This window comes from Camarhynchus parvulus, chromosome 14, assembly GCF_901933205.1.
Source record: "Camarhynchus parvulus chromosome 14, STF_HiC, whole genome shotgun sequence".
NCBI lineage: Eukaryota > Metazoa > Chordata > Aves > Passeriformes > Thraupidae > Camarhynchus > Camarhynchus parvulus.
This window is the reverse complement of record NC_044584.1, coordinates 13,710,560-13,737,065: the sequence shown is the minus strand read 5'-3', so window position 1 is coordinate 13,737,065 and position 26,506 is coordinate 13,710,560. Positions and strand designations below refer to the sequence as shown.

Here is a 26,506-nt window from a genome sequence, read left to right as displayed (position 1 = left end):
TTGATAAGCAAGCTTGACAGCTTTGTAACTTGTCCTTTTGTGGTAAGGGAGAGCTGTAGCCACTTCACCTTTGCAAGATAATCAGCAGTATTTTATGTATGTTTCAATGATAAAATTTAACTAGTGTGCTAGAAGTGACAGTACATGATGGAAGATGATATTAAATAGTTCAAAATTGAAAAGATCTTTGACTCTTAGATTTTTTTTACTTGGACTTTTTCTGCATTTTTGTTGTAGCACAAACCTAAGAACTGCTTTTATAGGATGAGTGGTCTTCTAGCATATTATAACTGTTTATTTTATGGTTACTAACTTTTAGAAGGATAATAAGTCCTAGTACTTTATATTAAACATAAATTGAGAAAAATGTGGCAGGATTGCCTGCAAGCAATTGAAAGAAGGGGTGTTATGCTTTGACAGTCCTGTCCAAACATGACTGAGTTTAGATTTAGGTAAACAGTCTTTTTGAGAAAGCTTTCCTTAAATGGTGTCAAATAACTGATGGTGTATTTTCCTCCATGATTTGAAGAAAATCTGAAATAATCTACTGTTTAAACTGGTGCATTTAGTTATAATCTTTGTCCAAATTCCCAAGGGAACGCAAGATTTGTTTGTTCTGCTGAAACTCAGTGGGTGAGATGCACTGGGGACCAGGTGTCCTGTTTGCTGCAGTTGTGGAGGCTGTTTACACCCTCAGTGAAACTTGATGTCCACCATGCCCCAGTCTCACCAGCTTTTTCACAAATCTTTTTTTCAGAAAGATGTTCTGTGGCTTTTCTTCCTGTGGTTTGTGTGGGAAGGGAGCTGACTGTGGCTTATTTGCCAAAATGATATGTATATTTTCTTTACATATTTTATGTATATGTATACATTTTTTGTAGTGTTACATTCCTAAAAGAAATGTAAGCCAGGTTCTTGGCTTTACTGGGGAGAAAATTTGCCCACATCTGCTCATTAACCTTTCTGAAGTAATAGTTATACCTCTTACATATAGATGTGTGAGATGCTTTTAATACCAAACAGAAAATACAGACGAACTTGTGATAATCTTGTTGCAAATACCAAATTTTGGTGGTATGTTTTGTTTTTTTAGAAATAGAGATGGTAATCATGGAGAGGTGTAAGCTGTCAGAGCTGTCGATCTCTGCTGTGACAGAACAGAATACAACAGATGAAGAAAAGAGTGCAGCTGCTTCTGGGAGTGACATGACAAACTGGAACAGGTATAAAGGAAAAGATGTTGCTGAATTGTTTCCTTACCTATCCTCCCCTTAAATCTTTTGCTTTTCCTAAAGAGATGTTTCAAATCTGCTTCAAGTTAAAATTACAGAGTTTTTTTCTGGTTCACAAGTGAGTGAATCAATACAAAAGTGAGGTGTAGTCTCTCTATTGCTCAGTTTTGGAAATGATCCTGTTCATTTTTAGTTTGTGCTTTCCTTTAGGCAGTTGTGATGCATTAAGTTGGTAAAGTTAAATTACAGAATGTTAACATGACATAAATAGAATATAAATCTTTCCATTCTGTAATTTTCTAAACCTCTAAATTAAGGTGGAAGTTTTATTAATTATATTTATAGTTGCATTTGTCCATTTTTGTATGAACTTATAAGGGAAAAACAAGGAAAATTCTTCAGTTCAGGGATGAGTTTGGCGGAATATTAGTAACAGTAGTTACAGGCAAACCCTTGTAACCTTTTATTGTCTTCAGGGTCCATTATTATGTTTTAGGGTTATTGGAAACTTCTACTGGAAATACAGTTCATAAGTGTTTCTGGGAGCAGAAATTGCCCTGACTTCAAAATTTAAGCTTGGGTGTAATGAATATCCCTAAGACACCTTCTCACTAGAGATTTTGCATTCCTTTTAATAGAATGTTAAGAAACCAAATGTGCCTAACACAAAAGTAATTGCAAATGTGTCCACTGGGGAAACGCACATGTTTGATAGGATTTAAAATTTATTTTTAAACTTGGGAAATGCTGCCTGGTATTCCCAGAATTTCATTCTGTCTCCATTATAGCTTTGTAGTTTAGATTACATTCATTAATAAAGATAACATTTAATTTCATTGTAAAAGTGAAATTGAACCTTGACTTGAACTGGCTTTAAAACACACTGTTCTAGATTATTGATAATTTGACTAAAATACGTGCCAAATGGCTTTTAGAAAGAAATTGGCAGTGAGTGCATGGAATACTAAAGTGACTGGGATGCTTGGGTCTTGAAAAGTGCAGAATGCTTAGAAGTGAGTTGCCAGTGCATTTGGCAAATGTCTGCAGTTCAGGCCTCTCTTGATCTGCAGATGTGGTCTCACAGAATTCTGCATCTTTTCTAAAAATAAACAACATCAAAGAATGTGCAGAACTAAAAATAGTTTTAAAATAAGGATATATCTTGTATAGGGCAATTCTGGCCTTTGTTTTATATGTGATTTTTTTTTTTTTTGAAATGTCGGTGAAGATTAGCTGCTACAGCTTAAGATGTTGTATTATTATGCCAAGTATGGTATTTGAAGCAGCAGCTAAATTTCTCAAGAGACTTGCTTCAGTATGTGTAGTTTCTGTCCTACACTGGTTGGAATCATTGATCTTTGTGGATAAGGCACCACGTGGGAGTGGAAAATGCAGGGACCTCTGTGCCGTACTGGAACTGAAGCTTCCACACCTGCAATAGTCATTAATGCTTGGGATGACAGTGGTTCCTAGTGGGTTGCAGTTTTCAGTTGTGGACATTCTCCACAAGAATAAATAATTTGAGGAACACTTGTATGGCATTTGATCTGCTGCTTCTATCAAGCCCTTAGTAAAAGACGAGTAAAGGAAGCAAAGGCTTACCGAGTTAAGAAATACATTTGAAAATACTTGCCATATAGCCTTTACTGTGAAAACTGTTTGGTTCTTTTTAAAACAGTCCAATAGTTGTTGAAAAATAAATGGAAAACAGCACAGATGGCAGTTTAAAATCTGCAGCTGTAAAAGCTAAGTCAAGCTTTTAATTTCCCTTAGCCCTTTTCCTACTGTGAAAAACAAAAGAAAAAGCTTAAGTATTTTAGGTGTTATTTTATTTTGATAGGCCTCACTACTGGAAAGTTTAAGCTTAAAGACGTGTTTTAAATTAGCTTTATTTTATGAAATGCTGCACAGCAAAGCTTTTTTCCAAAGCATGTCAAATCCTCATGCTATGTTGTGGCTTCTGTTGCTATTTTCTTAGGCTGAAGTTTTCTGGGTCTGTTGTGTATTTAGTCTAAATGAGGAACATTGGTGAGGGGGATTCTTGGAAGCTGTTTCAGCCTCAGATTATTGTGGCTGAGACAGACAATGCCGATAAGATACTGTGAAGAAGCATCTGGAATGAAAATGGTATCTCTTGCTGCTCTGTAATGAATTTTTTTCAAGTTTCATAATTTCATTAATCTAATTAGTATGTGGGGGAAAACAATGAAAAATGCATTAGGCATCAGAGGAGTCATTTAATACTGTGTAATATTGGTGTTAATGGAACAACTACTGATACCTCAGCAGCTTTGACCTGGTAAAACTTTGGCTTTAATGAAATTATATTAAATAGTACTTTTATAGTTTAGGGTTTAGGTTGTTTACTGTTCTTTTAATGTATTTTTTAATATAGTTTAGATAATGTAAGGATATTTTTCCTTTCACTGTTAAAATATAGTTTAACAGATAGGAATAAACCCTTTCCACTCGGGCTTCCACACACAGTGTCATCTCCTGATGACTGTGACACTACCCTGACAAATCATTTGTTTAGCTAGGCCAGTTGTGAAAATATATTTAGTTTTTGCGGCTCTGAACTTGAGCTACTGACTGGATGCAAGCCATACTAAGACCAGAAGTGAAGCTGTCTTGCCATCAGGCCTGTGCTAATATCAGGTTAATCTCAGCAGTATCTGATTTGTCCAAATGCCTTCTGGATTACACTAATTTTTGTTGTCTTTCCAAGGTACAGGTAAAGAAAAGGTGAACTTAGCACTGTTTTAACTTCCTGTGTATGTGTCATAGGTCACAAGTGTTTAAACTCAGGAAAACAAAACCCATCTACAATCCAAAGCTTTTTTTTTCTCTTCAGATATTCCCTCCTAGTTAATATTTCTTTCCTATAACTGTTGAACAGTAAAACTCTTGTTTTAGAAAAACCTAGCTTCCTCCAAACTTCTGGTAAAAATGCTTACTTGTAATAGTAAGAACTTTTCAATTCTGTTTAGCACATGAGTTTTAAAGGAGTCTGTTTTATACAACAGTGATAGCAGCTCCTTAAATTTACTTGGGTATGCACTTAAAGCAAGCTCTGCAATGATTCTGTGTACTTACTAAACAGGCTACAAACAACCCAGTAAGTGTTTGAACAAGCAGTTCTTGGGAAAGTATTATGTAATGAATCCAGTTAAAACTCGGAATTATTGTCAGTATGTAAATACAAAGCATGGCTGTAATCTGAGTATTCTGCAGCAGAAACTCTGTAACAGAACTCTTTTGTTATAATGTGCATTACTGTGAATTTGCCTCTTCCATTAGCTACATGTACAATAAGATAGTTACCCATTTTCCTATAGATTTTTTTTTAACTGTTTCTAAATTACTCCTTTCCACAGGCCTTTTCTTGATATGGTCTATAATGCACTGGACTGTCCTGAAGATGATTACTATGCCCTCTTTGTGCTCTGTCTTTTATATGCAATGTCACACAACAAAGGTAAGTGCTGTTATGTGGAGGTAACTGCAAGGCCAGCATTGGAAGAACCTCAATAGAGTCATCTTCTGATTTATGGGGTTGTTTATTGCTGTTCTTTAGAATGGGATGGGAAGATCCCCACAGTCCATAATTGTGTATTGTTCTGAGAGGTCTCCCAGCAAACCAGCCTTTCCTGAGAAAGAACTTAGATATTTTAGAGGAATATATTAAAGAAATATAAGGAAACTAATACCATCTAACAAGTCAGCGAAAATTCTATTTGTGTTGGGGAGGATACTAAACAGGGCTACTACAAAATAAAATTCCTATTTAGTTTAAGCATATATGAGCAGATTACTTAACTAACTACCAAAGCCGAATTTAAAATCAGACTTTGATCTTCTCCCCTTTAGCCATTATGCTCTCCAGATGTATGACTTGACTTTGATTTGATTTAGATACAAACAAATAATCTGAGAATTTCAGAAACAGCAAAATCATTTGCATTTCACCAACCACTTTGAGATTTGAGTGTTGCCACCCAGTAGGCTCCATTTAAGGCTGAGAATTTTCAGGCATTCATCAATGTGTTTGGTCTTTGTTGTTCCTCCTGTTCCTTATCATACAAAGTCAAAACTATCTTGCTTAGTTTCCTATTGCTAATTGTTCTCTTCTGAGAAAACTGCTGTGGTCTATTAAATGCTTGCCTCAGAGCACACTCCTGTTTTCTAATTTGCATTTTTTTCTTTCACCCCCATGAAAGGACTTGACTCAGTCAAGTTGGAGAGAATTCAACTTCCAGCTCAAAATGCTGAAGAGAGAAATTCGTACAATCATGTCCTTGCAGAAGGGCTTATCAGGATAATGAATTATGCTGCACAACCAGGTATTGCTTTTCCAGGGTTTGTTTTTCTTTCCGAGGTGCAATTTTTGAAGATAGAAAAAAGCTACCTAGCCTCTTGTCTTTGAGGAGAAAGTGACTGTTCAGCATGCTGTTTGACGAGCAGTATGTAGATATGGTTTGTGAAAGACAACTATTGTCTTTTCCTTGGTTGGTGAGGAATTAGAAATTCTGGATCTGTGCTGAGTAGTTGTTTTTATGCTCAGAACTATACAAGGATCTGTTGTCTTAATTCCTACTTTCTGCACTTTTGAAGAAACAAAAATTGAGATTTTGAGGGGTTTTATGTTAATGAATTTCATCCTGAAAATATGATCTATCTCACCTTTGCTTGTAGAAATAATTTCAGTTGAGAAATAATCTTGAAAACTATGGTGGTGTGCGTTGCTCATAGCAGTCCTTTGTCTGTCAGCTCTAGGTGGTAGCAAATTTTCTCAAAGTTTTTTTTTATTTCAGGTTGCATTTTCAGTTCTGTGCTGTTCTGTAGAAAACGTGGGGTTTTTTCTTCCTTTGTTTTTTGTAAAATGAGGGTTACAATATTCCATGACCTATTCCATGAAAATGATTTTGGTTCAAGCCACACCTCTCCTCCTTGCCCTTGCCCCCTTAAACCTTTAAATGGGTAGAACTGGTTTTCCCCAGAAACTGACACACTATCAAATTTTTGAATGTCTGTAGAATAAAAATCTGTTTGTTTGACTTGCAAAACTGCTCTACAGCATATTGACTTGTGCTGATGTGTCAGAGATGAAAAACATGTTTATATATGAAGAGTTGGTACCTGCAGCAGCAGGAAGGAGTGCAAGTGAGGATATGTATTTATTTAAATAAATTTATTTAAATAAAGGCATGTCTGAGGAGGGAGGTGCTGGGGAAGGATGGAAATAGGGGAATTTTTATTCAACTTGCTACATACTGTGTAGAACATCTCCTTTTCTCCTTTCAAGGGAAAGCTGTGCCTTATTAGTGTACTATATACAAAGCTTCCTTTCACCTTGTAACCTCATCCATTCCAAATGTCGGTGATCCTTTTGTAATTTTAGAGTAATTCAACTTGTGCAGCAGATTGATAAAGTCAGCAAAATCCAGTGTTTGGGCTTACTGTTCAATAGTATTAATCTTTGCCTTCTTATTGAATGGTTCTGCTTTAAATTTTCTCCTGCTTTAAATTACTCTTCCAGTTTTTCCTTTATAGCCATCAGCGTAGTGAGGCAGCACCAGCACTCATCCCTGTCTGATGGGGCCGTGACAGAGGAGCAAAGTTTGACGATTGCAGGAGGAGTAGAAACATTTAAGAACATGGAATGATTACAAGAGCTGTAACTAGACTGCTACATTTTTGGATGTTGAAATTTCTTTTCACAGATGGAAAAATTCGTTTGGCAACTTTAGAACTTGGCTGCCTATTGCTGAAGCAGCTTGTGTTTTCCAAAAATGGCAGGATCATAAAAAGTGTTCACCTTGATTGTCTTGAGGTGAGTATTTTCTTTCAAATTCCCTGTCACTGCATTACTGGTGTCTCTGTCTTGGAGTATAGTTGAATAAATTTGTTTCATTTCTGATTGCAATCAGCCTTAATGTGAAATTTGAGCTTCTAGAACATCTTTGCATTGGTAGCTCTGTGCTGTGAACATCGTAACTTATGCTCTGTTCTCATCTCTGCTATTTTAACTTGTAAGTTCTCCAGCACTTTCTTGTTTCATTGTCTCTCTGATACTTGTATGTTATCCATCTCAATAATGTAAAGAAAAGTGCCTTTGAAATAATAAATAATAAACTCAAATAAGCTGCATTTTCATAGGTGCAAGAACTGTATTCTATCAAATTCCGGGATTAAGGCCATGAATTATTAGACAGTCTGTTCTGTATGAGTGTTTGGGTGGGTTTTGTATGTGACTAATAAGTAAGTGTATTCCCTGAAATGCATTTTCTCTTTCCTAGGGTGCAAGGGAGGAAAGTGTTCATCTGCTTCGCCGTTTCTATAAGGTAAATATGCAACTTGCTGTAAGAAAAAAGTCCTTTACATATGGGGAATATCTGCAGCCCAGTCTTTACATAGTGACCAAAGAAGCACCTTTTTTAAGATGGAAATTCCAAGTGTGTGGTAGAGAAGGAAGTGTTTTCTTGGGGAATTCCTCTCCTTTCCACCCTTCCCATACCACCCTGACCTATGTCACAAAGGGCTGTTGGAATACTCAGAGGGTTTGTACTGGAGATCAAGTTTATCATTGACACTAATGTGGAATAAGTTTGATTTTGACATTACTTTTTGTTTGTATCATATCTGAAATGAAGATCTAAAGTTTTGTCTAATTTTTTTCTTATTGGAAACCCTTGCAGCTTTTTACTTTTACATGTGTGTTGTAAACTGTGAAAGAAATTAAATTTTTTAGCCCTAGGCATTAACTTCTATATAAGGAGCAGTAAATCCGTGACAGATTTCAAGTGTCTGAAATATCTTCCTGTTTTTCTTAGAATTCTCTTGAAGGATGTTTGCTCAATAATAAGTAACTTGTGGTGGGTTGACCTTAGCTGCCTGCTAGAGGTCCACTCAGCTGCTCTCTCACTGCCCTTCCTCAACAGGATGGAGGGAGAATAGAATATCATGTCAAGATAAAGAACAGGGAGGTCACTTGCCAATTACAGTCTTGGGCAAAACAGTCTCAGCTTCACAGAAATTAATTATTACCAAGAAAAATAAATTTAGATAGTGAGAAACCAAGATTAAAACACTGCTGTCCCCCAGCTCTCCCTTTTCCCAGGCTCAGCTTCATTCCTGGCTCTCCAACCTTCTTCTCCTGTGAGTGGTGCAGGGGCAGTGGGAAGTAGGGATTTGGTGTCAGCCCAGAACAGCTTCTGTCTGTTGTTCCTTCCTCCTCACACCTTCCTCTGCCCCAATGTGGGTCCTTCAGAGCACATCTGCCTGCTGTAGTGTTGGTACCTGCTCCGCCATGATCCTGCAGGGGCTGCAGAGAAATCTCTCCCTTTGCTAAATGTGTTTTCCCAGAGGTGTTTGCAGTGCTGCTGAAGGGCTCAGCAGTGCCCTGCAGCCCTGGCCTCCCTTCACAGATACTGTACAGAACAAACCTGACAGAGCCCCAAACAGCAAGGCTCATGGCATGTCCATGTTCTTTCCTTTGGAAGGGAGAAGAAATCTTTCTGGATATGTTTGAAGATGAATACAGGACTATGACAGTAAGTGAGATCTCTTCTGCCCTGGCAAATCCTTAAACCCAGATACAGCAGAGGAATAAGAAAAAGTGCTAATAGCTGCTGAGCACACTGGGGTCCTTATTGCTGGCAGTAGGATAACAAAATGTGGGTGGTGTTTTTGTCTCTGAGAAGTTGTGTGTGTACTTACATAAATTATTTATGTGAAGCTTCACCGCTCTTTATTTAATAAAATTGCATTACTTATAAAATTGAGTATACAAAAATTGTTTCAGCCTACTAAATGGGACACTGGATTTATTATTTTTCCCTAAACAATATGAAAATCTTGTTATACCTGTCTGAAGCTCAGCATGTTCTCTCTTTGGAGAAAGTTCCTTTTGGAGAGAAAAAGTTATGAGAAACTTCCTTGTGATTGAAGTAACCACAAATTTAAGTCAAAACTTGAAATCAAACCTGGCAGAATTTTGTTTTTAGTATTTGCAAATACCTTTTCTGTAATCTTCTGGAGTTTTTCCTGTGTTTTATTTGTATGAAAACTTTGACAGTGTGTCTGGGAACAATGAGAGAGATTGCATGGAGTTAAATGAAAGATTGCATGTAAGGCCCTTAAATAAGACACAGTATTAAAAATTCTCAGAATTTTAAAATACACAGCAATGAGTTATATTTGTAACTAGAGGCAAATGCTTTTTGTTCCATATACTAACCAGTGCTGAAATACTTCTGTAGATGAAACCTATGAATGTAGAATACTTGATGATGGATGCCTCAATCTTGCTGCCCCCAACGGGGACTCCTCTGACCGGGATTGATTTTGTGAAGAGGTTGCCTTGTGGGGATGTAGAAAGAACACGAAGAGTGAGTAAGACTGTTTTCCTTCCATCTGCTCGTGACAAAGTGATGCCAAAATCATTGAGCAATTCTAGGAATACAAATGCTTTTCTTTGAAAACTGCTTGATTGGAAGCTTCATCCATAAAATCATAAAAGCTTGCTGAAGACAGATCTGTGTAGAGTATCTATAATAACTACCTCCCCCAGTGGAGAAACTTTTTCTCTGATTTTTTGTGTCTAGTCAACACAACATGTTCTTGCACTGGGGTTTAAATTTTCAGACCATACAGAAAGCTACATACAAAGGCATTTTGATGACACTCAATATATTGTCAGCTTCTTTTGTGATCTGCTATCTCAATTATATTCCTATAGTAAGAATCTCCATGGAAGACTGACTGGCTTTGTATTGCTCATATTTCTAGACGTGGCAAAAAATTTAATTTTACTTGGGAGTTCATCTTGCCAGGGTAATTTGTCATAGAGATTTTAGAATTAAGAGAGAACCAGCAAAGTATCTATTTTTGTGACTGACACAATCTGTAGAGGTGATACTGACCTGAATGACAACATCCTCATTTCCATTCTTGGTTAATCAGTTCTTGGCCTTTATCTGGGTGTGTCCCGGAAGCCTTGCACTCTCAGTAAATCTGAGATATGTTTTTTCCTTCAAGGGTACTTGAATATACTTAGATAATACAATTATATGAATGCAAAGAAACTTAGAGAACAGCACTTCCCAAATAATGATTTTATGCGGTAACATATTTCCAGCAATCTTCTGAGAAGGTTTGTTTTCATTGCTTAGAAGCCACGAATCTTTTGTTATCACAATAAATTGTTGGATAGAATACAGTGAGTCATTTTGAAAAGTATTATTCTTAGAAAGCAGAAATGCTTCCTGAAATTCTCTGAGGCATTAAACAGAAAGATACTTAGAAATGCACATTAGTGGGAAATGACTGTTCTGGGATTTTCATGTGCTAAATAAGGAATAGCTTAAATTCTCTTGGTGGAAATAAAAAAATCAATACAAATAATCCTGTTGATCCTTTGGGATGACAGGGTCTCTGTCATGATCAAGAATTCCCAGAATGATTCTTTGTTGGTGCTCCTTCCCCGGTCACATTGCTCTCAGGGTTTGGTATCTCCTCGTTTCCTGTGCTGCTGCCGCTCAACCTGCTGAGGTTCTAAGGATGGTTTCAAATGGAAAAATATTTGATTCTGAGCATGCTCTGACACGATTAAAAAAAGTTCTCAAGTTTTATTTCACTAGCAAATGAACTTTGATTATGAGTTCTGAACTGTTAGGATGTTACTTCCTTGCTGTGGAAAGTCCCTGTGGCAGCTCTTCTCCTCTTTAACAACTTTAGGAGAAGCCCTCAAAAATCTCACTTTGCGAGAAGTTTTTGAATTACTAAGAACACTTTCTTTGGAATATAATAAGATAGTGGTAGGCTTCCCTGCAAATTGCTGTTTCTTTGCACATAGAACATGCATATAGATGAGGAAATCAGCATCATAGTGAATAATACTTTAATGTAGGTAGAAATCCATCTTTATTCCAAGTTATCCAAAAAACCGAAAGTCAGCCAAAAAAATTCTAGGCCACAGAACTTTTCCTTTGTTTTGTTGAGATCTGATAAAATATGTTAGGCACAATATATTGATATTGGTAACCGACTGTGGGCTGTCAGTATTGTAGGAAGCACAGCACAGTTTCCATTTCATCTGATGTTCTTGTTCATTTTGGTTTTTTTTGCAAAGGCTAAAGTTCTAATTTTATTTTCTGCTCCTGTACTTTATTCTGAACTAAATGTGATTACATGTTTGGAGATGAGCGTCATCAGTTTTGTAGGAAATGAATGTGATAAAAATTAATGCAGTCTTGGAGGAAGAGGTTTGAGGGGGCAGACAAGTGAAAGTTGAGTGATAATTGCCCTCCAAATTAAAAAAAAACAAACCCAAACAAAAACCTTGTTGGGTTTAATATTTGGGTTACCAAAAATGGCAAGATTTTCCTGTTCGTGATTGAATTTGGCAAATATTAAACGAAATATTCTGAATTCTTCTTGAAGCACTTGGTAGGGAAACTGCTTTATAGTAATCCTGTATAATTTCAGTAAATCCACAATACATTAGAATGCAGCCTGCCTAAATGGGAGTGATCATCTCACATTCTAAAGTGACTCTGTTCTCATGAATTAAATAGTATTATCATCATATTTTTGTTAGATAGCCTTGATGTCCTTTGCTCCACATAATGATATTGCCCTGTTAAATTTCAACTGCATCCCAAAGCCATTGCTTTGGGGGTCATTTCATGGAAGAGCCTGATACATGGCTTCCCTCTCTTCATCCATTTTCTGCCAGAAATTCCTGGAAGCACTGCCAGTAGAGAGCTCAAACACTCACAGTTCTACTTCACAGGAGCCACTGTTCTGTTGATTTTAAAAATAGAGGAGTGAAGAGTTTTCCCTTAAAGCACTTTAGATTTGTTTTTCCTAGTACTTCCTGCAATCTGGGAGTTTCTGGGCACTGCAGCTGTTCATGAATTCAATGCTGTTACTGTAAAGCAGCAGTTAATTTACAGTACACCACAGAATTACTGTGTAGGAAACTCTTAAAAAGCAGAACACCGGAAGTAATAAAAAATGATTTTTCATTTGCTGTACTGAAAATGCAGTTCTTGTAGGGAAAGAGGATTATAAATGGTGCCTTTCAAAATGTGGCTAATAAAATGATTGTTCTTTGACACTCTGGGTCTTTGCATACCATATGTCATGAATTTGTAAATCAAAACTAGCATGTTCATTTCACAGAGCAGCTGTTGAAAGTTTCTTGGGACTGTTACAGCTTTCAGAATGCTTTGCCCTGATGAAGACCTTCTGAGAATATAAATTGAGTGCTCTGAGAAAGTTACATGTGGCTAGTTTTAGTGAGAACAGCAAATTAAAATGCAGAAATCCCCTCTGTTTCTCTCTTAACTGTAGACATGTTAGCTAGACTTGGCCAGAAAAGTTATTACTGTTTTAAGTTCCCAATATGAGAGTCTCTGAAGATTGGTTGTGTAGGTGTCTATAGCATAGAAGTATTGCAAATACAATCAGTCTTAAATAATGATTAAATAAAAATATTCCAAGATTGTTTTTTGCTTAAACAGCTCCTGTAATTGTTTCCCTGTCAGTCACAATTTGTGTAAGTGTGCCAGTGAGACAAAGGCTCTGCTGCTTCTTCTTCACTGAAAATAAATGGCATGTTTCAGCTTCTTTCATGTCTTCTTTTTAACTAGGTTGGAAATTACATTCTACTTTTCCAATGTAAAAGGTATTAAAATTTTAATTTCAATTTTAAATATATTAAAAAGATTTACTACAGGACAGCAAACTTGGGAGTTGTAAAAGCCAGTATATGTTTGTAAGATTCTGTTAAAGTATGTAGCATTGGGTGTAAAAATATTCTGATAATATTTTCTTTAATTTCTCAAGGCAATCAGAGTTTTCTTTATGCTCCGTTCACTGTCACTGCACTTGCAAGGTGAGCTGGAAACTCAGCTACCACTCACGAGGGAGGGAGATCTGATAAAGGCAGATGATGTTCTGGATTTGAGTAAGTAGCCCCTCAATTTCCTAAATAGTCTGATACAAAAATTACTGACTTTTTTTTCTCCTGAACTGCTTGTTCCTGCTGTTCTTACTTAAACTACCTGAATTGAAGTAGCACGGTGTTGAGGTTCAACTGTGTGTTGTAGCATAAAAATGTATTTTGCAGTTGGAGTCTTTGCCCAAGCAACAGAGACAGGAGAATATCAGCATTTTGGCACGAAGCACACAGGGTGCACATGATTGCATAGGTGCCATACCTTGGGAGGAGACTGTGCAGTGGGCAAAGCATGACCCAAAAAATTACATTTGTGTGTCTTTTTTAAATATCACTTTGGAGGTGTTGTTGATTTAACAAATTTTCCTCAATCTCTATTAATACAAGGCTTTTAAAATTCTTGGGAACATTAAGATGCCTTCAGTGTTTATGCTTGTTTGTATACAAATCATTTCAAGAGGGGAGTGGAGGTTAAGATGATCCAGTAATGGTTTCAGCTACTGTTTTGATTTGGAAAAATCCCACAAAACTGTATCAAAATAGCTCTTTTTTTCCTTTTGCCTGAATGTAATGATGATGTTTTATGTGAGCTTGATGAGGGAGATCCAAGTTTCTTGTAAAGAAACATTTTTAATATTTTGATGCACATATGTTGAATGTGAACCTTTAGGTGTAGTTACAAGGCTGTCAGCAGTATATATGAATATATATAAATGTATGAACAGAGAGTCAGGTAATTCCACAAAAGGTTCATTCCATACTGCTGGATATGCTGTCACCAGTATTACAGCTACTGTTACTTTGCAGTGTTTTTCTACTGTCAGTAGTTTTGAAGCAATTCCATATTTTGTGGTAACTGTCTCACTTAGACTGCCTGTGAAGCTGGAGGTGTTTTCAGTCTCGTTTAGCAGCTCACTGTGTGAAGTCCCTGGCAGCTCAAATTAACAGCCTCAGTGCTTGGTTTCAGGTGGTAACAGGATTCTGTTCATGTTTTGAATGCCATGGCCAAGAGGTAAATGAGGATATATTTAAAGCTGTTATTTCTTTGCTGAAACAGAAAAAAGTAACATTATAGTTAACTTTCTTTGCATACTTGGCAGACAGAGTGAGCAGGCTTTAAAAGGCCATCATAGTCAATGTTTTTTAAAAAAGATTTTAGAAAAGTTTACGATGGAATAATTGAGGTTGTAAGGAACTTCAGTAGATCATCCAGTCTAACCCCCCTGCTCAAAGCGCGGTCAGCTAAAAAAGCTGTCCAGGACAGTTTGTCATATTTGTGGCAAAGAGAGTAACCCAGAATGTGGTACAGATGTATAACCAGGGGCACATCCTCTAACTTGAACTAAATGTACTTCATGGGAACAAGGTGGATCCATGACTGGTTGGTTTCTTGTTTAGTAAAGCTGGATATCATCCCAGAAGGGCTGCCTGCTGTTGGGAAGAGTTCTTCCTGTGGAGTGGGAGGTGCTGCATTCACTATTTCCAGCCTAATGCTTATCTTGGGCTGCCAGCTGTGCATACAAAGGGCTAAAAGTTTTCTGTAAGAGCTTTTAATGTCTGCAGATAATTTCTGGTATTGGGATGACTGGAAATTATAAAATCATTAAAGATCAAGCCCCAAGGCAGATCAGGTGCATTTAGACCATATTGAGTAGCTGTTATATTCATAAAGATTTCTTACAATACAGTCTTTTCAGGCAAATATTTTTATAAACACAGACAACTATTTTCCCTGAATTTACATCTTCAGCACTGCAAGCAGCTGAGGTCTGTGAACTCTCCTTCCTTGGCTGTATTTCCTAAAACTTGGGTTTTTCTTGGAGGAAGTTCACAGAAATTTTGGATCCAAGTAATGGAGGTGTAGTGTCCAAACTGGTTACAAGCTTCATTTTGCATGAGGAGAAATTAGCCATTGCTGTTAATCTCAGAAGAGGCACTCCAGTTCTCTGCAGCAGTGTCACACCAGGAAGCCATTCAGCCTGTGGTTCACTGTAATCAGACCAAATTAGAATAGTACTGAAGTTTACTGGGCTTGATATTTTCATCTGAATGTGGTTGGGTTTCTCTAGCTGTTTTATAGCATAGCTGTAAGTATTCTTATACCAGTTCACTGAAAATGTGTTTAACCACACTTTCTCTTCTGTTTTGTCATCAAGGATGACAGTTTGACTCTTCAGCAGCTGTGAACTAGAAACAGTCATGTAAATGGACTACATTCGGTTGTATAGGCTCAAAGGATTCCTGTAACAGTTGCCTAGTAAATGAGTAACTTTCCTTTCTGTTTCATTTAAAGACTTTTACAGTAATGCCTTACATCAAGGTGTTGTCAGGTCTAAAATAAAAACTTTCTGTTCTGGAAAGCATTCTGCCCTTGGAGTTCCTGAAGTAGGGCATTTTTGTATGTGGGCAGTTGAATTTGTACAGCAGGTATTTTAACCTGCTTAGTGTTGCACTAAAAACTTCGTAAATACTGGTCAAAAACTAGTGTTTGAGAACTCCACAACTCCATTTGGTGTTGTGGCCTGTTAGTTGAGAATCTCCCAAAAGAGTCATCAGCCTGACATCTCCTGTTTGAAGGAGTCCCAGACCAAGCATTTCATGTCTTGAGAAGAGCAGGACTGCTCCAGAAATTCAAGTCAACAGAAATAACTGTGTTGATGGATTAATTTGGTTAAAGAATAAAAGAGGCAAGCAATAAAGCATACCAAAATAAGAAATACCCAGTTCTGCCTGGTGTCACAGCTCCTTCTCTAAACAGGAATAAATCCTCCACAGGTTCTTACAGTAATATTTGCCAATCCTTTATGGATTTCTTGATCCTTCCAGGGCTGTGAGAAGGTTAATGCAATCAATTCTCATGGTAACTGAATCATGTCCTGTATGTATTGCGTTTATTGATTAAACTTGTTTTCTCAGATTTCAAAAGCTAACAGTAGATTCACACTGGTTAGCATTAATTATCCTCTTAATTGTGTTAGGGTTCTGTATTTCATGCCTTTCTTTCCTACCACCCAGTGAATTTTGAATGGATCCTGCTGGTAAAGGGTAATTGGTAGCTTCATAGAAATGTTAGTTGGAAAGGATCTCTCACTTGTGTTTTGGGGGTTTTTTTGTGGGGAAGAGGAAGTTGGTTTGATTTTTGAAGCCTGAAAAGCTTTGGTGATGTAAATTCCGCAACATCTCCGGGTAATCTGCTGCACAAAAAAATTTCTTCCACCTTCTGACCGTAATTTATGGCTGTTTATAGTTATATGACCTGCCACTGTGAAGAGCTGTACACTTCCGCTTGTAGTTTATCCTGCAGATGTTTCTAGTATGAAAAATGGTGTTAAATGCTTGTTTAGAAAGCTGGATAAGTTCTACTGTTTTGTATAGCCTTCACAGTATTTTACTTGCTGTAAGTTGTACTAGATGAGAGAGAGGAAAAGACCTGTGTGCATCAAAAATATGAATGAAAGTATCAGTATGAAGCAAAGGAAAAAGCAACTCTTTAGTAGAGTTAGCAGAGCTCTGCTAGGGGTTGGCACTGCCAGTTTAAGGGCTGCTTGGTATATTTCAGCTGGTGAGAACAGGGTAATTTAGTCCCTTTTCATTAATAGTGGGTTTGAACTGGAACAGGCAGTGAGGAAATAGTGGAGAATGTATTTTGGGGTTTGTTGGAGGGGTTCCTGGAGTAAGGGGGGCCATGTTTGTTCAGTATAAGTCAATGAAATATCAAACATTGTCGAAACACTGCTACAATTTAACTGGAGAGTCCAAATAATCTTGAAATTGAAGTGTGTCCAAGAGCCAGCATAGGTTTCAGACCTGTAGAAAAGGAGCTTGTGTCAGGAGACAAAGTTTGTTACAAGGTAGAAGTCATGGCCTGCAGTGGTGTTGGGGTCTGGCTGTGGTTGTTAACAAGATTTCTTGAGACTTCACATAGTGAGAGACATCAGCACTCTTGCAATTCCACTCTGAGATAAATGGAGCTTTTTTCTGAAAGATAACGAAGGTAGTAAGAGAAAGCAAGGTGTATATAGTACCCATCTTCTATTTAACTTGTATGTCTGAACCACTGTTGTTAAAATCTCTCCTGCCCTTTCTATGTAACTATGATAGGGAAGTTAAAATATCTATTAAAAATGTGAATAGAAGCTTTAAGCTTTAATGTGTTGTCAAGGTTGTTATATTTTTATATGTTAACATGTTCTGTTATGTAGAATACCCACGCCCTGGAATCCTGAACTTCAGTGTTATGTAACCTTTTTCCTTCCTTCCTTCCTTCCTTTAGATAACAGCGATCTGATTGCCTGTACAGTCGTAACAAAGGATGGGGGTCAAGTTCAAAGATTCCTGGCTGTGGATATTTACCAGATGAGTTTGGTTGAACCAGATGTTGCCAGACTTGGATGGGGAGTAGTTAAGTTTGCAGGCCTTCTGCAGGTAAGGGAAGTTATAGTTTGGGTGGCCAGCTTTTCTGAGCTGAAAATCTACGTTTTATGTTGGATAAATAGTAATACCAGTATTAGCTTATATAGTTAAGCTCTGTACCATGCTTCCTTGTTTCTTTGGTCTTTTTTCTGCTTCCTGCCTTTTAAAACAATTCTGATTTTCTGAAGAATTTTAGGTAGCTAACCAGAGACACAATTGCAGATGGGGTAACTTCCTTAACATCTGTTGGGCTGTGCTCGTATGAACCCTGAAGTCACATCTGGTTAGGATTGTGTTCCAAGCACTTTACTCAAGTAGCACATTAATGAGCTCACTTAGCGTTTTGATATTCCTACACAGGTAGAGAAGGTGACAGGTTGTAATTTCGAAATGATTTGTGCTTATCTAAGGAAGTTTTTCTCATTTGTCTCTTTCTTGATGTAACCTTTGCTATTTGTCTTTCCTGAAAATTTGCTGTGCTCAAATAATTTAACTCAATCTCTGTGAATACAGATTTCTGAAGAAGTAAATCCAAGTTGTACAACTTGCAGAGACTGGTTTAGTTTTATTTTGTTGGGCTTTTTGACACGGAAACTGTCTTAAGAGCTTTAATGGAACATTATCATAGTATTTTCTTTCAATGTTAACATTAAATCTGTTGTTTAGAAAAGCTTACTTTAACTATTTGCGTTGTGCTTCTCTTTAGGATATGCAGGTGACCGGAGTAGAGGATGACAGCAGAGCCCTGAACATAATAATCCACAAGCCTGCCTCCAGCCCTCACTCGAAGCCCTTCCCCATCCTGCAGGCCACGTTCATCTTTGCGGATCACATTCGCTGCATCATCGCCAAGCAGCGCCTGGCCAAGGGCCGCATCCAGGCCCGGCGCACCAAAATGCAGAGAATAGCAGGTGAGTGATGTCCTGAAATGGCTCTGGGAGGCACCGCTTGGCTGTCATGGCAAGTCACTCTGTAACGTCAGGCTGAGACACACTGAGGAGTGGTGGGCCACAGAAGGCTCTAAAACAGGGCTGAGTTTCCAAGGAATAGATTTACTTCCATATTTAACTTAGAATTTATAAAGTGGGTATGTCACACTGCTATGACTTGCTTCGTGTAAAAAAAAAATCAAAGCAAGTTTGAGGATATTACAATCTACTTGATATTAAAAATTTTAGGTTGAATGTAATGCAGAGGCATTTATTTTCCATCTTAAAGCCAATTGTCTCTTTAAATGGCTTTCTGCAGTGTTCTGTTGTAACTAATGAATTGTTTTATTTCTGCAGGGAAAAACAAAAGGGGTTTTTTATTGTTAATAACTCCTATAGTTTTTTAGTTAAAGGGGCTTCTTGTAGTCCTGGGGTTTTTTTCTTCTCCGCTGAAATTTTGAGGTTTCCCTAGTGTGAATGTGGTGTAGACAGCAATGTAGAAAAGGTTGCCAGAAGCCCTGACTCTTTAGTTTATCAGTGCATTTGTAACCATAATTAAGAGGCAAATGAAAGCAAGTTACGTTAAAATCTAGTTTAGTCTTAGGTCCTGAGCAAACTATCAATTTTCTTGTCACTTCTTTTTCCTTTTATGTATTTGAGTAACAAAAACTATCAATTGTGATTAAACATAGCTCTCCTGGATCTTCCTGTTCAGCCTTCAACTGAAGTTATGGGTTTTGGACACAGCTCTGGAGCTGCAGCCCAGCACCTCCCATTTAGATTCTATGACCAGTCCCGGCGTGGGAGCAGTGACCCAACAGTGCAGCGCTCTGTCTTTGCATCTGTTGACAAAGTCCCAGGTAAGATTAGCATTCATTAACAAGCAGGTTTTGCTTTGTGGTTTCTGTCTGCAAAAACTGTACTGTAACTTGTACAAGCAGTGAAAAGCTTTTTGTGGTGTGTTCCTGAGCACACAACTCCAGGATGAGGGTTATGGCAAAATTTACTCTTGAGAGAAACAAATAATACCTGGGTGTGTGTTCTGGATATGTTGTGAGCAATACTTCCATGGCAATTTCCCAGATGTCTTAATACCTTGCCTTCCTTACAAATCAAGTTAGTTTAAATCATGCTTTGCATAGTCAGTATTTATGCAACACATCTGGATCTTCCTGTTCAGCCTTCAACTGAAGTTATAGGTTTTGGACACAGCTCTGGAGCTGCAGCCCAGCACATCCCATTTAGATTCTATGAGCAGTCCCAGTCAGTTGTGTGTATTTCCTCCTTTAATTTGGTTATGAATGTTTTCATGCTGGATTGTGAAAACAGCTGGAATGTTGTGCACTGCCTCATTTCCCTCAGAGTGAGCAAGACAGAAAAGGGCCACAGCTACTCCTAAAACATTAGCTTGGAAATGGGATTAAAGGAATGATTCTAAATCAATGAGCTCTTTGCTTTTTTATCTCTTTATTGTCTTGTTTCACAAATTGACTTCTCTGCAGAAATTCTTTTCCAGATGATGTTTTTCCTTTTGGGTTGAGTCATTTTAAAGGCAAATCTCATGCTGCTTGAAAGTACTTAATTGTGCTGTATTATACAAAAGATTTCATTACCACTTACTGCCAGTCATTTCACAGAACTCAGCATTTCTCTTTAAATGTGATTCAGAATTCAAATGCACAGAATTCAAATTACTTAGAATGCAGATGTTTTACTGCTTTAGAATTGGAGCTCAGTTACCTGAGTCCTGACTGGGGAACAGAAATTATAAAACCATAGGTATTGTCAGTCAGGTGTTTCAGAGGCAAATGTATGTTGTGTGAGGGGAGTGTTTTCCTTATTTGACCAGACTTCCATGGAAAAGGTGTGGTTGTAAAGAGTCCAGTGTTACTGTTTCAGCTTTCTCTAAGAATGCACTTGTGTTCCTAATTAATGACTTCACCTACTAATTTGAAGGGGAATACTGGGGATGATGCAACATAGTCGTTTGTTCAAGCAATTACATCCTTTATTTGATCCAGGAAATGTAGACTTCCACTTGCAGATCCAGAGGGAAAAGTATTTTGAAGCTTTTATTTGATACAAAGCATAAGAAATGAGGCACGCAACTTGAAGTATTTCAAGTACAGCATCTTTGAAGTGCATTTTATGACAGGTAGTAATATAATAAAAATGGATTGATATCCTGTTTTTACATCTGATTACAAAACCAGTATCAAATATGCACTTGTTATCTTATCTTTGCTGAGGAATGAATAAGCTTTCCTTGTTCCTAATGATTTTTATAGGAATCTGTTTGTGTTTATCCCTTAATCAGGCTTGCAATGATTTTTACTTCAAGAGGAGAATTTTGTGGCTTTGAAAAAATTACTGAACGAGTTGCAGTTAAATTACTGGCTTCATGTTTGTGTTTCTTAACTGTTACAGCTCCAACTGGTGTTTGAGTTCTGCAGAGCTCGCACAGTCAGTTAATTTGGTTGTACTTTTTATACTCAAATTATGCTTTCCCTTGGTGATGATGTCCTTTGTAGATTTAAAACAGAGGTGTTTTTCTGGCAACATTTTTAGAAGACTAATTACTACTTTTGTTAGGACCATGTTGGCTGTCAGTGCTGTACAATCCAGCATGGTTTTTAAGAAATTAACACTCATATCAATGTTTTCATTCCTCCTGCGAGTTTCAGTCTGTGAACTTTGATACAGCTGTTCAGTTCCCTAATTCCTATTGTCAATGAATTTAGAATTTTCAAGAACACTCATTGCAGTTGTCTGGTTCAGTTTCTCTTGTGATGCCTACATAAAGCTCTGCATATGTCACTAGAGAGCCTGCAGTTAACTTCTGTGTTCCCTTATTGTTGTCAAACTGGGCTTTCATTTTCGTTGTTCCACAGTGCAAAGTTAAATCTTGGTGTCTGGGGGAAAGAGGGTGAGGATTGTTATAGCTTGAAACTGGATTTTGTGCAGGACAAGTGAAAGGTGATGAGAATGTCACAGACCATGCTTGAGAACATCCCCCCCATGAAAAGTGCAGGGACATGCTGTGATCATCTGCTGGACTGGACAGTTCTCAATAGAGAACGACGTAAGCAAAATCCCTCACTTGATCAATTTTACCATCATGAAGTCGTGGCTCTGAGTATACTCCAAGGTCTATTTTAAGTTTCTGACCTTTGCTAGAATGTTAGAGCATTTTAGAGATAGTGTAGCTGGCTGGACTGTTCACTATCTCATCTATTAGCTATGTATGAACATATTGTACTTCTGAAGCGATCTGTGTAAATGAAGAACACTGTTTTTAAAGAAACCAGCAGATTTGGTAGGGGCCCTGTGAACAAAGGTCTTCTATTGAAAATAAATAAATAATGACTTCCTCTTCAAGCAAACTCAAGAATTAGTTTCAAGTATCAGCTCTATTCTGAGATTTATATGCCCAACATGTCTTAAGGGAAATGTTAACGATTTCCAGCAAAAGGTACATCTAAATATTTTAACAAGTGTGGTTGCTTACCTACTAAGTAAATTTATTTTGAAAAGCAAAAGATTCAAAAATCAATAGATTTCTCTTACTATTTTATCCATTGTTAACATCTTAGTCGATGATAATAAGGTTTTGAGAGGAAAAAAGTAGGAGAAAAACTTGTTAACATTAGCGTGGCAAGCAAGTTATAACCATCTTCATTTTAAAGTCTGAAGGAAAAAATCATCCATAGGTTTGGAACCCTTTGTGTAATATGAACTAACATTCTTGTCATCAGCAGATAAACCTCCTGACTGTTATTTTGCTTCCTATAGCTATGATTAATTCTGCTCACATTTTCTTTGCAGGTATTTCCTACAGGAGTTTCCTGATAAGAATTTTTTTTCTTGGTCAGTAGTTTCCCAGTTACAGTATTTTGAATTATTTAGGCTTACCTTTCCTTCCTATCTAAATTAGCTTCCATTAGCACACTTAAAATTCTTCCTTTGCAGTTGTTTGGGGAGAGAAAATACATTGAGGTCATTTTGAAGCAAATAGTCCTGTGTAAGGACATGAATCCATGAATGCTGTTTTGCAGAAGCTTTGGGCTGGCAATCCTGCTAAATCAGACCAGTTTCCCTATGACAGTCATGGGAGACCTTGTTTACCATTTTCTGCTGTTCTGGTGAGGGTGGAAGGTCTCTTCTCCCTTGTAGTGCAAACTCTGTGGATATAGAATTCTTTGGATGGGTGCAGCTTTTACCAGCACTGTAAGGGAAGTTAAATATCTTGATGTAAGGTCTTCTGTACCAGGGGCTTTAGGGACTGTTCTTAATTTCATTCATATTAACAGCTGGCTTTGCCTCACTTCTGTGGTCGCAAGTCCACTGGTTATTCCTTGTTTCCCCATCCTAACTGGTATTTCAAACTATGAACTGTGTATGAAAAATCTAATATACATTTTTTGTGATTAAAAGCTATAGCACTCAGGTCCCGTGGTACATATGGAAGACTTTCACATTTGAGGTGGTTCAGTTTGTGGTTAACTTTTTGCAGACTGTCAGGCATCACTGTGTAAATTCAGTTTAATTTGCCTAAATGATTGTAGATCGATCAGTTTGGTTTCTGAAATAAAATGCATGGATTTATTTACATTTATAGGACAATTAGCTCCTTACCAAATACTTTGTTTTTCACTGAAGGAGATCTCTGCTGCCTTGGTAGTGATTTAGTTCTTTCAAGCGGTGTTCATCTTGAACATAAAGAATGTAATTTAACTTGGTAAAAATGACATTTAGATACCTATCTAAAGCTATGCTGCAGTGCTACAGAAATTCAGGTGGCATTGTGTTTCTGCAAGTGGTTTTGAGTCTAATTCTTGGGTAAGCGTGGGAGGTAGAATGTAGGAGGTGGGACTACAGATCAAGTAACATTATTAACAGGACAGATGTTTGTGAGCTTTCTTCTGTGCTTTCCTCACTGTTGTTTTCACGTGCAGCACAGCCTGTCAGTGTGTTGCTGCTAACAGCATTTTCCTGACTTGGCATATCTATGTTTCAGAGCTTTCAGAGCTTCTTGTAACGTGTCCATTTAAGCTGAGTTTTGGGTGGCTGTGTCCTGTATGGCACCAGCACCTTCCACATATAGGAGATTCTTTGAGTGAATCATCCATTCACTGCCAAGGGAGATTCCCTGTATAAAAGGATAAAGAAGTGTGTGGTGTGTTTTCAGTCTTACCTGACTGTCAGATACTTTCCCTTTCAGTGTTGACTGTTCAGTGAAGGTAGCAACTAGAGTATTGTGAGGTGTTTTGTAGTCCACATTGTGGCTACTTTCAGTAATTCACAGGACTGCAAAAAAAAACTTGTGCATTAGCACTTTCCCATGGGAGAGAGGGAGGAGAGCTACAGAAGCAGAAATGTGCTGTACCTGACCTACAGCCTGTGGTGAAGACACTTCTTTTGCTGTAAAAAGTGCATCAACTTCTGAAAAGCTGCTTGCTAGCAAAACCTGAAGAGGTGGCTATAGGTGTGTACTTACAGAAGGAGAAAGGAATGCATGCAAGGTGGTTAGGAAAGAAAAGGATGCTATACTGCAAAGAGATTGAAGAAGTATTACACTAGAAGCCAGAAAATGACTCATCTAAGAAGTGCCGTCGGACCCTGTATAGACCTTTCCAGTCTTCAGACTGGAAAAAATTTAGTTTGTGAGAGGCTGGATGAAATTCAATGCCAGCATTAGATGTGATTGATTAAAATTTTCTGAAGTTACATCTAGTAAAAAATGTAGGTCTTCTATCCAAGAGGGTTTTTTGTTCGCTTTTGACTTAATTATTTTCCTTATCATGTTAAGGTCTGTGACCTGTGAATATATTGACTATATCAAAAATAGAAGAGTTTTGGTATGTTTTGACTGTTTGTGCAATCCTAAGTTTTAAAATGCTTTGAATCCCTTTAACTCTCTTTCCTTATTCATTGATGAGCACTTGCAGCCTGTTTTCAGTAAGGTACATTCAGACTTTTCTGGTTTCCAGGATGAAGGTGGGAGAGGGCACATCCTCTGGGTCACTACATGAGGTTGGCATCACCTTGATCCAGGATTTGCTTTTACCCTTTCCCAATTTGTTCAACAGCTTAACTCTTCTAAGATTGATATTTAACTTGTGAACTTCACTGTCCTGTTTTGCAGGCTTTGCTGTAGCCCAGTGCATAAATCAGCACAATGCATCCCCACTCTCGTCACCGTCCCCTTCCAGTGGCAGTGGCAGTACAGGGCGCTGTGACTCAGTGACTGCAAGCTCGACATCCACTCCTTCTGCTGCTCAGAGCCCAGCAGGTATTCACTCACCACCTTCAGCCTAGGCACTAAGGGATACAGAGCAGTTCATTGTAAAATTAAGTTGCTGTGTTGTTGGATTCAAAGAGTAGGGCTTTATTGTTTTAGATCACTTAATCAACTAAGGCAATTAAAAGTAAATTGTGGTATAAATTGCAGTGATCTCTTGCGCTTTCTGGAGCTCTAAATACTTGGCTTCTTTCAGTAGAGACTTTAAGTACTGGTGAAATCATGTCCTGCTTGTCTGACTTCTCTCCTAGCACAAGCAGTTTAGAATGTTGAGGGGTTTTTTTTTGTCAGTGGTTTGTTTTAACTGAAGTATTGCTTTGAATAAATCTGTAATGTAAACTGTTAGCCTTCCACCATAGGGGATAAGTTGATTTCCACATGAAGAATCTTTTTTTGAACTGGGTGACATTTGCTTTTGTGTGTTTATCTGATCCTCAGGTTAATTTGTAACAATGGGCCAAACATGAAATATTTGAAAATAATTATTTAGGATGTTAATATTGTCAAGTTTTTGCAATAACGCTCTTGTGGCTGAACACCTCCACATTTCAGGAGGCTGTTTCATTGGTGCAGAAGAGGCTGCAATATAAGCAGACTGACAGTGTAACTTTCACAAATGTAGGTTGCATGTGTTTGCATTGGTCAGTATATTTAGTGGGTCTGCTTAAACTAGAACTTCTTGATGCATTATTCCTCCTTTTTATGTAGTATTTGTAGAGAATCTTGTAGCAGTGTCTGTTCTGAGTGCAATGTTCTGAGTGCAAATTGTGTGAGGCAAAGCCTCAGGCTGGAGAGTAGACAAGGGTGCATCCTGAAATGCTTTCATGCTCAAAGTGACCTACTCTACCTCATTTTGGTTATAAAACAATAGAGGTAACTTGATTCTCAAGACCTCTTCAAGCAAGCCCTCATTTTAATGGTCACTTCTGATGTTGATCATTCCTTAGAGGGCTGTTCTGGCTATCCCTTCTAAGACACGCCATTTTGCCTTTATTTGGAAGGCCCATCTATATCTAAAATTTGTTGCAGTCCTACAGGAAATGATGCAACTTTTTTAGGTATTGAGTGTTTTTAGGTTTCACTGAACAGTGTCAGCAGACCAACGTGCATTACATGATTAAAGTGAGTGTCCCTGCAAGAAATACTGCTGGAAAGGGTAATGAAAGGGTGCTGATGAAGTTAAGGAACAAGAAATATTTAAAGCATTCTAGCAGCCAGACTCTAGATTAAAAAGCATCTGTTACCTTGAGAGACTACCATATAGTCAAAATAGTCCCGCAATATGTGTAATTTCAGAATAAAATTTGGATTTTTTTTTAATATACCATCTATTCAAAAATATATTTTCTCTGTTGGCAAGTGATTGCTGTTACCTAGTCTCTCCATGGCCCAGGTAATATGTAGTCATTGCACAGAGAAGTGCTGTCATTTGTCAGAACTCTCAGGCTGCATTGGCACTATAAGAAAACATGAATTTGATGACATGTTTCTCCTTAGCAGTGTAAAAAGGCTCATGTACAGTGTCCTCTGCTGTATTTGAATCCTCTATGGTCAGAAAGAGAAATGCAGCTAAAGGTTCTTACCAAGAGTGGCTAAGAGAAAACTAGTAAAGGAAATGAAAATAAAGAATCTATATTATTTCTGTAGGTATAAGCAATTCAAGCTA

At 37.7% G+C, this 26,506-nt stretch overlaps 1 protein-coding gene across 8 annotated transcripts in view; it reads left to right on the top strand.

Moving 5' to 3' along the window:
* CLEC16A (C-type lectin domain containing 16A) overlaps window positions 1-26,506 on the top strand; it is a 60,136-nt gene that overhangs the window by 20,748 nt on the left and 12,882 nt on the right. For all 8 annotated transcript variants that reach the window (XM_030957946.1, XM_030957942.1, XM_030957939.1 and 5 more), the window contains 12 exons: window positions 1,094-1,223; window positions 4,610-4,710; window positions 5,453-5,575; window positions 6,956-7,065; window positions 7,532-7,576; window positions 8,735-8,785; window positions 9,494-9,622; window positions 13,086-13,206; window positions 17,471-17,622; window positions 18,317-18,521; window positions 19,232-19,399; window positions 24,685-24,831. In XM_030957946.1, coding sequence (XP_030813806.1) covers window positions 1,094-1,223; window positions 4,610-4,710; window positions 5,453-5,575; window positions 6,956-7,065; window positions 7,532-7,576; window positions 8,735-8,785; window positions 9,494-9,622; window positions 13,086-13,206; window positions 17,471-17,622; window positions 18,317-18,521; window positions 19,232-19,399; window positions 24,685-24,831 — 1,482 coding nt within the window. The remainder of the gene's footprint in view (window positions 1-1,093; window positions 1,224-4,609; window positions 4,711-5,452; window positions 5,576-6,955; window positions 7,066-7,531; window positions 7,577-8,734; window positions 8,786-9,493; window positions 9,623-13,085; window positions 13,207-17,470; window positions 17,623-18,316; window positions 18,522-19,231; window positions 19,400-24,684; window positions 24,832-26,506) is intronic.